The sequence below is a fragment of the Spermophilus citellus genome (genome assembly GCF_964194105.1).
Source record: "Spermophilus citellus genome assembly, chromosome: 2".
Classification (NCBI taxonomy): Eukaryota; Metazoa; Chordata; class Mammalia; order Rodentia; family Sciuridae; genus Spermophilus; species Spermophilus citellus.
In genome coordinates, this window is record NC_138183.1 from 169,394,769 (window position 1) to 169,407,505 (window position 12,737).

At 34.8% G+C, this 12,737-nt stretch overlaps 1 protein-coding gene across 3 annotated transcripts in view; it reads right to left on the reverse strand.

Annotated features, from left to right (window-relative positions):
- The window catches only part of CNTN5 (contactin 5), a gene marked incomplete at both ends in the record, with an annotated part of 738,975 nt that overhangs the window by 265,591 nt on the left and 460,647 nt on the right, over positions 1-12,737 (reverse strand). For all 3 annotated transcript variants that reach the window (XM_081281778.1, XM_081281777.1, XM_081281776.1), the window contains 2 exons: positions 406-535; positions 2,516-2,652. In XM_081281778.1, the coding sequence (XP_081137904.1) occupies positions 406-535; positions 2,516-2,652 (267 nt within the window). The remainder of the gene's footprint in view (positions 1-405; positions 536-2,515; positions 2,653-12,737) is intronic.

Genomic DNA, 12,737 nt, shown 5'->3' on the forward strand with positions numbered 1-12,737 from the left:
GGTAGTTAGGAAGTGGTTAGGGAAATATTAACCTTCTCTGGAAGCAGGGGTTGTATGCTAGAATTCCATATTCAGATACCCTATACTCTCAAGGCATTTTTCCTTGAGTTATCATATGTTCCATTATATGATTTTTAAAAATGCCACCGCAAAGATATATTGAATAAACCATTTAAGATTTCAACTAAATAGAATAGCCCAATAAACGAAAAGCTATGGTACAAACTGTAGACAATATAAACCTGTTTTCTAAGGCTTACAGAAAATATCAACAAGATATAGTATTTCTTTTTAAGACATAAAATAGATTTTTAGAACCACGTCATAAAACTTCTTTACAGTAAGAATTAGAGCATGAAACGAAGCAATCCTTCTTTTCTACTGATTTACTTAGAAATTTCATACCTAGAATCTTCAGTTCAGCACTTGCATAAATAGCTCCGTACTTATTTTCAGCCAAACACTGATACATCCCAGCATCCGATTGATTCACGTTGTGGATCATCAGTACTCCATTAACCATGTCAACCCTACTCTGTAATGGAATAAAAAAAAATTACATCTAGAAAGTAAACAACCAATGAAAAAACCTCTAATTAATGAAGTTAAACTCTACTTCACAACTAAGTAACATAAATTTATTGTTTATTATGTCTCTTGTTACATTGTAACTACTTCTTAGTCACTAAGGGAAGTATAACTATATTTTCCTATCTTTTGTTTTAGGAGTTTTACTTTTCAGTTTTGTTTTTAATCTGAGCTGACTTTTTTGCAGACTTGAACTTGTTAAAGGCAGCAGCAGATGATACTTTAATTGGAATTCCTTTTGTAAAGAGGAAACAGAGGTTCAGTGATGGAGAGGATGGAGGTGGTGGACATGGGATCAAGGTTAACAAGAGCTCAGATAAAAGAACAAGCCTTTCATTCTATTGATCTGACCAGGAATTTGCCTTTTCTCTCACTTTTCAGCAAACTAACACCAATAGAAAACCACACTGCTACTGGGTTCTGCAAAAAATGACAGGTCAGAAAATATAAGCTTCATCATCAGAATACAGAAGAAAGAAGACTGAGCATGTATGAATTAAGGCAAATTGAGGCCAAGGGTACATTTCAAAAACCAATCTTGAATTAAAAGTATTAAATAACCCCTCCATTTTCTATTTAATGCCAAGCAAATAATTATTTTTTTAATCTTAGCAGAGATTCGTCAATGGAATGACAAGTAATTTGACAAGATTTTCAAAATACACCCATTCACTTAGCAAACATATTATCTGTTAGTAGAATTAATGTTACTTGAAGGCTTGGAACAGAAAGTATAACCAGCAAATTGGGCATGATGGTAGAAGTCTGTAATTCCAGCTACTCAGGTGGCCAAGGCAGAAAGATTGCAAGTTAAAGGGCAGCCTGGACAATCTAGTGAGACTCTGCCTCAAAATAAAAATTAAAATGGGTTTGGGGAAGTAGCTAAGTGTTAGAACACTTGCTCCTACATGAGGCTCTGAATTCCATCCTCAGTGCCACATATGCACACAAAAATAAATAAGTAAAAGAAATAGAAAAAAAAATATGACCAGCATAGCCTTTTTCTGAGGAAAAGTAGAAAGAGACTTCAAGTTTTTTTTTTTTTTTTTTTTTTTTTTTTTTGCAGCACTATAGCCCTATGTATTTATCTGTTTTTTTGTACAGTTCCATTTTGTCCTGTCTTAATTAGCTTTAGAAGGAAATGTTAGGAAAAAATGAAATTGGGAATGATCTGATCCAATCTCTGTATGTTAAAAATGAACAGACTGAGGTAAATGACGAACAAGAGTCCCTATGACAGTGCAAGTCCTGGGCAGGACTGGTATCCAGAGTCTCAACTTCACACTCTTACTTACACTTTGGTCATAAATAGTGATCTATTGCTTCTCTGTTCTCCCTCCTGCAAAGGGTACAATCAAGGAATAAAGCTATCCAAATTATTACCATCATTCTGCAATGAAGTAATAATTAATTTAAATCTAGTACTTACCAAGTTGTTTTAAAAAATATGTAATATATTTACTGAAAAGATATTTATTGTGACTGTGTGTAGCAGAGTGCCACAGGAAGAACCCCACCAATGATGCAAGAGACTAATATTCCACTGCAAGCTCCTCTCCTATTAGATGTGGGGTCCTGGGCAAGTCACTTCACATTAAGAGACTAACTCCATCATTTGCAATGTGACGGCAACACAACAGATGGTATCTAAGAGTCATCTTGAAATGGCAATAAGTCTGTGATGATCAGTGATATTTTCCAAAAAAATTGTGGGATCTAGAAAAAATTATGTAGTACACTGCTTAAAAATGTAATTAGGTAATTAAAAAGAAAATCTTGCTCATATATTTGTTATATTTCTCACTCTAAACACATTTGAAGATAGGAGTAAGAAATGGTTTTCAGTAAGACTAAAGAAGCCTATTTATGTCCTGTGTGAAATTTCACTAAAATTACCCTGGAACAGGCTAATAGTTCCCAACAGTACCTGAGGTAAGAGTGGTACTCCATTCTTCAGCCACCGATATGTGGGCCTAGGCTTTCCAGTGGCTTTACATTCCCATCGGAGAGGGCTCCCACTGTCTAACTGAGTGTCGTTCAGTTTCTCTAACCAGAGTGGGAAGGCTGTAAGTATTTAAACATTAAAGAAGAGAGATTTAGTTTCTTAAAAATTTCATCTGGTTCAAACTTCACATGGAAAAATTCATAGCATTAAATATTATTTTTAACAATTAGCCTGTGTGTTTACAAGAAGGATGGTATTACGTTACACATAGAACTGTATTTCCTATGCAACACACACACACACACACACACACACACACACACATAAACACACACACATGAGAGAGAGAACACTCAGAATATTTTCATAACTTAAGAAATACTTTTGTAAAGTATTTGAAGTATGTCTTGTTTATTTATTTTTTACTTCTATAAGGTAAAGTAGTTTGATTCTCCTAAGATACCAGGGCATTTTAGTGGAATTTAGCTGTGCAAAGGCATCACTCTATCAAAGTAGTGGGGCAGCAATAGCTCTGGGAAGAAGGAAAACCACTGGTCTATTATGCAATATTTGCTCTGATTTTTTTTTCTACTAGAACCTGAATGGTTTTGGAAAAATAATCTATGAATTCAAATGTTACTTAATATTTGTCTTGATTTAATTGCATTCTTCAAGTATAACAAACATTTTAAATTGCAACAGAAAAAATTCCTTTATCCAAGAAAGAGATAATGCTGTAATTATGTAAAACCTATAAGATACAAGTTAAAGTATCTTTCCTCCATAGGAAAAGAATAAAGGTGATTTTTTTTTTGTCTATGCCTATCATTTAAAAAGACTCAAAGCAAAAAATAGAGAAGGATTTTGAATTTAATTTATTAGATCTTTCTAGTAACATACTTGGCAAAAAGGAAAAAAAAACATAAAACAAACAAACCCTACATTTTTTAAAAATTATATCTGCACTAGTGAGGACTTTGATCATTCAATTTCTTCATGTTCATTCATGTCATAATGGGTAGTACTTAATCTGAGAAGTAGAACCACATAAATTGTTATTGTGACAGAAGTCTAACATCAGTTCTGAGGATAAAAATGATTTAAGAAAGACTTGTTGAAGGAAATTGAACATGAATATCAGAATAGTGGGTCCAAAAGGACAACAGAACTGGGCAAATTGGCATGTCTATAATCCCAGTGACTTGGGAGGCTGAGGCAGGTGGATCACAAATTTTAGGCCAGGGGCTGAGGTTATATAGCTTAGTTGGTAGAGTGCTTGTCTAGCATGCACAAGGCCCTGGGTTCAATCCCCAGCACTACAAAAAAAAAAAAAAAAAAAAAAAAAAAAAAAAGAAGTTGTTCAAGGCTAGTCTCAGCCAGAACTTATACCAAACTAAAATATAAAAAGGACTGGGAATGTTGCTTAGTGGTTAAGCACTCTGGATTTAATTCCCAGTAACAGAACAAAATGAAAAGATAATAGATGTCCAATTCCAAATTCAGTTTATAAGGGAGGAAATAAGAAAGAGAATAGCAACTCTCATTTATTAGATGCTAGTAGTATAAACTGAAACTTAACACCAAAAAAAGCCCCCCAACCAAACAACAACAAAAAACTCCAAATAATCCAATCAATAAATGGGCTAAGGAACTGAACAGACAATTCTCAGAATATACAATTGATCAACAAATGTATGAAAAAATGTTCAACATTTCTAGTAATTGGAGAAATGCAAATCAAAACTACTCTAAGATTTCATCTCACTCCAGTCAGAATGGCAGGTATCAAGAATACGAGCAACAATAATTGTTGGCGAGAATGCGGGGAAAAAAGCACACTCCTACATTGCTGCTGGGAATGTAAATTGGTGCAACCAATCTGGAAAGCAGTATGGAGACTCCCTGGAAAACTTGGAATGGAACCACCATTTGATCCAGCTACCCTACTCCTCAGTCTATACCCAAAGGACTAAAAATCAGCATACTATATTAACACAGCCACATCAATGTTTATACCAGCTCAATTCACAATAGCTAAATGGTAGAGGCAACCTAGATGCCCTTCAATAGATGAAAGGAAATATCCAGAGTATACAAAGAACTCAAAAAATTAGACAATAAGATAACAAATAACCCAATCAACAAATGGGCCAAGGACTTGAACAGACACTTCTCAGAGGAGTATATACAATCAATTAACAAGTACATGAAAAAATGCTCACCATCTCTAGCAGTCAGAGAAATGCAAATCAAAACCACCCTAAGATACCATCTCACTCCAGTAAGATTGGCAGCCACTATAAAGTCAAACAACAACAAGTGCTGGCGAGGATGTGGAGAAAAGGGTACACTTGTACATTGCTGGTGGGACTGCAAATTGGTGCGGCCAATTTGGAAAGCAGTTTGGAGATTCCTGGGAAAGATGGGAATGGAACCACCATTTGACCCTGCTATTGCCCTTCTCGGACTATTCCCTGAAGACCTTAAAAGAGCATGCTACAGGGATACTGCCACATCGATGTTCATAGCAGCACAATTCACAATAGCTAGACTGTGGAACCAACCCAGATGCCCTTCAATAGATGAATGGATAAAAAAAATGTGGCATCTATACACAATGGAGTACTATGCAGCAATAAAAAATGACAAAATCATAGAATTTGCAGGGAAATGGATGACACTAGAGCAGATTATGCTTAGTGAAGCTAGCCAATCCCTAAAAAACAAATACCAAATGTCTTCTTTGATATAATGAGAGCAACTATGAACAGAGCAGGGAGGAAGAGCAGGAAGAAATGATTAACATTAAACAGAGACATGAGATGGGAGGGAAAGGGAGAGAAAAGGGAAATTGCATGGAAATGAAGGGAGACCCTCATTGCTATACAAAATTACATATAAGAGGTTGTGAGGGTAATGGGAAAATAAACAAGGAGAGAAATGAATTACAGTAGATGGGGTAGAGAGAGAAGATGGGAGGGGAGGGGGGGATAGTAGGGGATAGGAAAGGTAGCAGAATACAACAATTACTTATAGGGCATTATGTAAAATTGTGGATGTGTAACCGACATGATTCTGCAATCTGCATTTGGGGGGATCATAACCCACTTGAATCTAATGTATGAAATATGATATGTCAAGAGCTTTGTAATGTTGTGAACAACCAATAAAAAAATAAAAATTAAAAAAAATAAAGAAAGAAAGAAACGGTGGTTTATATACACAATGTAATATTATTCAGTATTAAAAAAGAATAAAATTATGGCATTTGCAGGTAAACAGATGGAGTTAGAAAATGTCATGCTAAGTGAAGTAAGCCAATCCTAAAAAAGCAAAGGCCAAATGTTTTCTCTGATATGTGGATGCTGACCCATAATGAGGGTGGTAGTGGGTAGCATGGGACAAGTGGAGAAACTTTGGGTAGGGCAGAAGGGAGAAAGGGGAAGGGAGGGGCCCTGATGGTAGGAAAGATGGTGGAATAAGATGAACAATGTTACCCTAAGTACATGTATGAAGACATGAATAGTGTTACTGTATGTAAATGAAAAATTGTGCTCTATTATGTGTTCTATGAGTTGAAATGCATTATGCTGTCATGTATAACAAATTTGAATAAATAAATTTTTTAAAAAGTAAAGAGAAATAAAAATAATTGCTATGTTCTAAAAACTGAAATAATTTCTCAATTAACCCCTGTAATATTTATCTTAAAAACAAAAAGATTGCATGTTATAATTCAGTAAACTCTGGCTTAAAAAGGTCAAAGAAGTTTGTCCAATGCCATAAAATTAGTTATTTGTTTTTAGGTGGGAAGGTTTAAGTATGTTTTTTCTTTCTTTTACTAGTGCATTATAGTTATACATGGTATCTAGGTTCATTTTGAAAAAAAAAATAATACATACATGGAATTTGATTTGCTCCATTTCTGTCTCTGGTGGCCCTACCCTTTCCTTCCCCTTCTTCCTCTCCCTATTCTCCTTCTCTACTGGTGTTCCTTTCACTCCTTTTTTTATTTTTGATTGGTTATTTTGTTTTTATTAGTTTATTGGTCTTCTAACCAATATACTCTTATCTTTTAGGAGCCCTACCACAGCTGTGGCATACTACATTCAGGATTTCTAGGCTTGAAATACATCCTGTGGTTCAAGCTGTAGGTGTAGAAGCTATTATTAAAAATATTCTTAATGAATTTCAAGTATTGGCCCTAATTTTTGTGCTTGGCTTCCAAATTAAGTCTCTTTATAGTTACATGTCATATATACTGAAAATGCTAATAGAGGTGGTTAGAAACAAGAGCAATAGTACACTCTCATATTTGAGTTTCCTAAACTTTCTAACCTTACTTTGCCACCCTAATTGGTATACACTGTGCATGACCCCTGTAATCTGTCTAGACCAGTTTGCTGTTTCCCATGCACATTCTATTTTTTTGAAAATTATTCACTGCACATGGAATGTTCTATTTCTCTTCACTGTCCCTTTTAATTCTACCCATTATTTTAGGGTTAGTCTAAATTAAATAAATCATATTAATCTTAACCCCAAAGAAAAGCCATTTGCACTGTCCATGGATAACTGATTCTTATTTACTTGGAAAATTATCAAGTAGTAGCTTGTTGCTCATGTGACTTAAATCATTACTTAATTTTTTTGCTTGGTCACAGTATGACACTCAGATCATGAGATCATTGAAATAGTGTTGATTTAACACATACACAAATGTGTTAAATCAACACATTTGTGTTAAATCAAATGCATATGCATTTGTGTGTATATCACATATAACTTAAGTACCTTATTTCACATTATTTAATTACAAAATATGGATACTTCTATTTAATGATAATTCTTTTAATGTACTCTAATGCTGGGATGCACAGTTCGTGGGTGTTACAAAGAAAGTATCTTAAAAATTCACTAAAAAGAAAATTTAGGAATAACAAGTGAAAAATTAGAAATAACAAATTATTAAAACGTTAAAATAAAAACAAATTTTATCATCTGGAAAACAGAAATTTCAATAATATTTCTCCAAACATATTTTGGATTGCTGTATAAAATAGTAACATTTAGAATACTGATTTCAAAATAAATTTGTCATGGGATTCAAACAAGTGATTAATTCCGTTATAATGAACTAAATCCTGCTTTCCTTTCTTACAAATGTTTTTGGACACCACTACAGATGCATGCTTACACAGAGAACAAAACTGCAAACATGCAACAGTGTCACCTCAAAATCTAGTGGGCGAGATGCAATTGAAATATTATTCAAATTCATTCATTATTCTATTAATTCTAAATAAAAATGGCCTGCAAAATTGCCCTTCATATTGAAAAAATGCTACCAATTTATCAATTCTTGAGATGGTTTCAGATCTTTTCTATTTTAAGTATGACTCTTCCTGGCTTATAAATCTTTGTGCAGTCAGTATAGAATGTTTATTTCTGTTTATTTCTATAATGACATCTGTATCACATAATAGGAAAAACTATAAAACAGTGTAACTTAGTGATGTTATTTGACTGCTTTTCTAAATGTCACATTCAATTAGTATAATATAAACTGCTCTTGCCAATTTAACATAAAAACTTTCAAGTAAGTCCAGACAAATACACTCACAAACACAAATGAAACGTGAGAAGCACATCATGGCTACAATGAAGTTAAGCTCCATATTGTAAAAATAAATTTAACATCATCATTGGATAAACACTAAGGCTATTTGGATTTTTGGATTGCCATCCTTCATGATACACTTGAAAAATGTGGGTTATATTTAGAACAATTGAAGCTCAACTTTTATAATAGATTTCTTTACACTTAATGGTATTTCATAAGCTAATAGGTATGTACTATCTGGTCCAAGCCAAAAAAAAAAAAAAAAAATTAAAGGATTATGTGAAAGGGCAGTGATAAGATTTTAAAATAAACAGTTAACCACTAGATTTCAGACTGGATTTGTTTGAGGCCATGGTATCAAAATGATAGTACAACACTTTGAATATTCATAGAAAAAACAACAAAATTTTCAGTAATATAAAATCAGAAACACACAAGTTTACTTTTTTAAGGTTTTCTTTAGTGGAAGACTACAGGTAACTAGAGGGCAGTGGCTTTAGCTTCTGAGTAATGTGGTGCTAACATAAATCAAAACATGGTCTGCATTGTGGGGAATCTTCAGTCGATCTGGAAAAGAAAATTCTAGGTTGGGCCACATTTAAAAAAAAAATTAGGTAACATCTTTTATCTAGCTTTTTAAAGGCCACCTCTTTTAGGGTATGGAAAACTGAGGAGACATATGGCACTTTAAACTCCGAAGCTGTTAAAACCTCACCAGATGTACAGTATATTGGCAACTACTTATGTAATACATTTGAGCTTCACATCAGTCTCTGGGTTACATTTTTTTAAAACACTAAGCAGATGTGCATAAAGAAAACTCTTGCTTATTATCTCTTGTCATTAGAAATTCTGCAACTCTATACTGAGAAATGCTAAGTGTTATTGGCCACCTTCGTTGTTCCTGTACTCTTTTTTTTAAATTTTTTTTTATTGGTTGTTCACAACATTACAAAGCTCTTGACATATCATATTTCATACATTAGATTGAAGTGGGTTATGAACCCCCAATTTTACCCCAAATGCAGATTGCAGAATCACGTCAGTTACACATCCACAATTTTACATAATGCCCGATTAGTAATTGTTGTATTCTGCTACCTTTCCTATCCCCTACTATCCCCCTCCCCTCCCCTCCCATCTTCTCTCTCTACCCCATCTACTGTAATTCATTTCTCTCCTTGTTTATTTTCCCATTACCCTCACAACCTCTTATATGTAATTTTGTATAGCAATGAGGGTCTCCCTTCATTTCCATGCAATTTCCCTTTTCTCTCCCTTTCCCTCCCATCTCATGTCTCTGTTTAATGTTAATCATTTCTTCCTGCTCTTCCTCCCTGCTCTGTTCATAGTTGCTCTCATTATATCAAAGAAGACATTTGGTATTTGTTTTTTAGGGATTGGCTAGCTTCACTAAGCATAATCTGCTCTAGTGCCATCCATTTCCCTGCAAATTCTATGATTTTGTCATTTTTTATTGCTGCACAGTACTCCATTGTGTATAGATGCCACATTTTTTTATCCATTCATCTATTGAAGGGCATCTGGGTTAAATTATCACTATTTGCAGATGACATGATTCTATACCTAGAAGACCCAAAAGGGTCTTCAAAGAAACTACTAGAACTAATAAATGAATTCAGCAAAGTGGCAGGATATAAAGTCAACACGCATAAATCAAAGGCATTTCTGTATATCAGTGACAAAACTTCTGAAATGGAAATGAGGAAAAACACTCCATTCACAATATCCTAAAAAAAAATAAAATACTTGGGAATCAACCTAATAAAAGAGGTGAAAGATTTATACAATGAAAACTACAGAACCCTAAAGAGAGAAGTAGAAGAAGATCTTAGAAGATGGAAAAATATACCCTGTTCATGGATAGGCAGAACTAATATTATCAAAATGGCGATATTACCAAAAGTTCTCTATAGGTTTAATGCAATGCCAATCAAAATCCCAACGACATTTCTTGTAGAAATAGATAAAGCAATCATGAAATTCATATGGAAAAATAAAAGACCCAGAATAGCAAAAGCAATTCTAAGCAGGAAGTGTGAATCAGGCGGTATAGCGATACCAGATTTCAAACTATATTACAGAGCAATAGTGACAAAAACAGCATGGTACTGGTACCAAAACAGGCGGGTGGACCAGTGGTATAGAAGAGAGGACACAGAGACTAATCTACAAAGTTACAACTATCTTATATTTGATAAAGGGGCTAAAAGCATGCAAGGGAGGAAGGATAGCATCTTCAACAAATGGTGTTGGGAAAACTGGAAATCCATATGCAACAAAATGAAACTGAGTCCCTTTCTCTCGCCATGCACAAAAGTTAACTCAAAATGGATCAAGGAGCTTGATATCAAATCTGAGACTCTGCGTCTGATAGAAGATAAAGTTGGCTCCGATCTACATATTGTGGGGTCGGGCTCCAAATTCCTTAATAGGACACCCATAGCACAAGAGTTAATAACAAGAATCAACAAATGGGACTTACTTAAACTAAAAAGTTTTTTTTTCTCAGCAAGAGAAACAATAAGAGAGGTAAATAGTGAGCCTACATCCTGGGAACAAATTTTTACTCCTCACACTTCAGATAGAGCCCTAATATCCAGAGTATACAAAGAACTCAAAAAATTAGACAATAAGATAACAAATAACCCAATCAACAAATGGGCCAAGGACCTGAAAGACACTTCTCAGAGGAGGATATACAATCAATCAATAAGTACATGAAAAAATGCTCACCATCTCTAGCAGTCAGAGAAATGCAAATCAAAACCACCCTAAGATACCATCTCACTCCAGTAAGATTGGCAGCCACTATGATGTCAAACAACAACAAGTGCTGGCGAGGATGTGGAGAAAAGTGTACACTTGTACATTGCTGGTGGGACTGCAAATTGGTGCAACCAATTTGGAAAGCAGTTTGGAGATTCCTGGGAAAGATGGGAATGGAACCACCATTTGACCCTGCTATTGCCCTTCTCGGACTATTCCCTGAAGATCTTAAAAGAGCATGCTGCAGGGATACTGCCACATCGATGTTCATAGCAGCACAATTCACAATAGCTAGACTGTGGAACCAACCCAGATGTTCCTGTACTCTTAAGCACCGAGGAGTTAACACATTTTATCCACCTAGATCACTTTTCATAATATGAATATCAGCTGTGGGCCAGTGAGAGGTAATGTGCTATGTTGGAAACATTATACAGTTGGGGGTGAATACAGGTTCAAGTTCCAGTGCTACTATGCCCTTGCTCTATTATGTGACTGGGAATAAGTTACTTAAATTTAATGAGTCTCATTTGTAACTTGCAGGTGGTAATTCTTATTTCAGTGGGCTACTATGATGATTGAGCATAATAAATATTAGTTACTCTACACCCCTAACCCATTGCCCATGCATTAACTTCAACTTCAATTTTCTATCAACTCTATACATGCATATGACACCATTTTCATGATAAAAGTAGAATTCAAGTCTGGAAAAATTTTCTCCAAAGAAACAGTTTTGAAAATGTTTACTGTATATGAATCAGGAATCTACAATTATTTATCCTTTCCTGTAGTAAATCTTTCATAGCTGAAATATCATTAAAATATTTCGAAGGACAGAAAAACAAATAATGAGTGGCAAGAGTCTAAATACGTCATACAGCTTCCTCCAATATTAATACAGTATGTAGAAATTACCTGCTTTCCATCCCATGCCTGGGCTCAGGTCAGCCAATCTCATTGAGAGGTAAGCACCATATAACTAGAGGTGTAGGTGGGAGTTGAATTTTGGTATCATTGCCTGTTCAAAGGTGGATTCTGGTTCTACTGCTTACTTTTAAATTATTTTTGAGGTGCTGGAGATCAAATCAAGGGCCTCGCATATAGGCAAGTGTTCTACCACTGAACTACATCCTCAGCTTCTGCTTATTAATGACATCTTGTGTAATGAGTTTAGTACTACTAGACTTACTGACTTTCTCATATGTCATAGGGAACCCTAATAACTAAAGGTTGTTTTGGTTAATGCGTACACATGATCTGTGAGAACCATGTGCCATTTAGATATAGTTGGCCCAGTTTCTCATTCTAGATAATAATGTTGATAGTTTTTCTATTTAGAGTGATGGTGTTTTAGGCAATTTTATGTTTACCTGGCCGGCTTAAAGTGTTCATCTAAATGTACATGACAAGCAGAGATCATAGATCATTTCGTAGTGACACACCTTCTCATCAGAAGCTATACCAATAATTTTGAGTCAAAGTAGTTATTTTCAACAATCTTGATAATGATCATTGCTGCCTATGAATTAAGTGGTTGGGGTAAGGAGGGGAGTGAATAGAGCTGGGGCATATGGGAGGCTCACTCAGTCTCCAGAGTCTACAACTCATTCTACTTGGATGTGGGCCATTCTTCACAACAGAGATATTTGGAACAATTCCTCTATATCTTTAAGAGTAATACAAATTTCTTAATATGTGTGTGTATGTGTGTGTGTGTGTGTGTGTATACACACATGCAATTAAGTAATAGAGTCCTGGTTGAACATTTTTCATATATTATCAGATTTT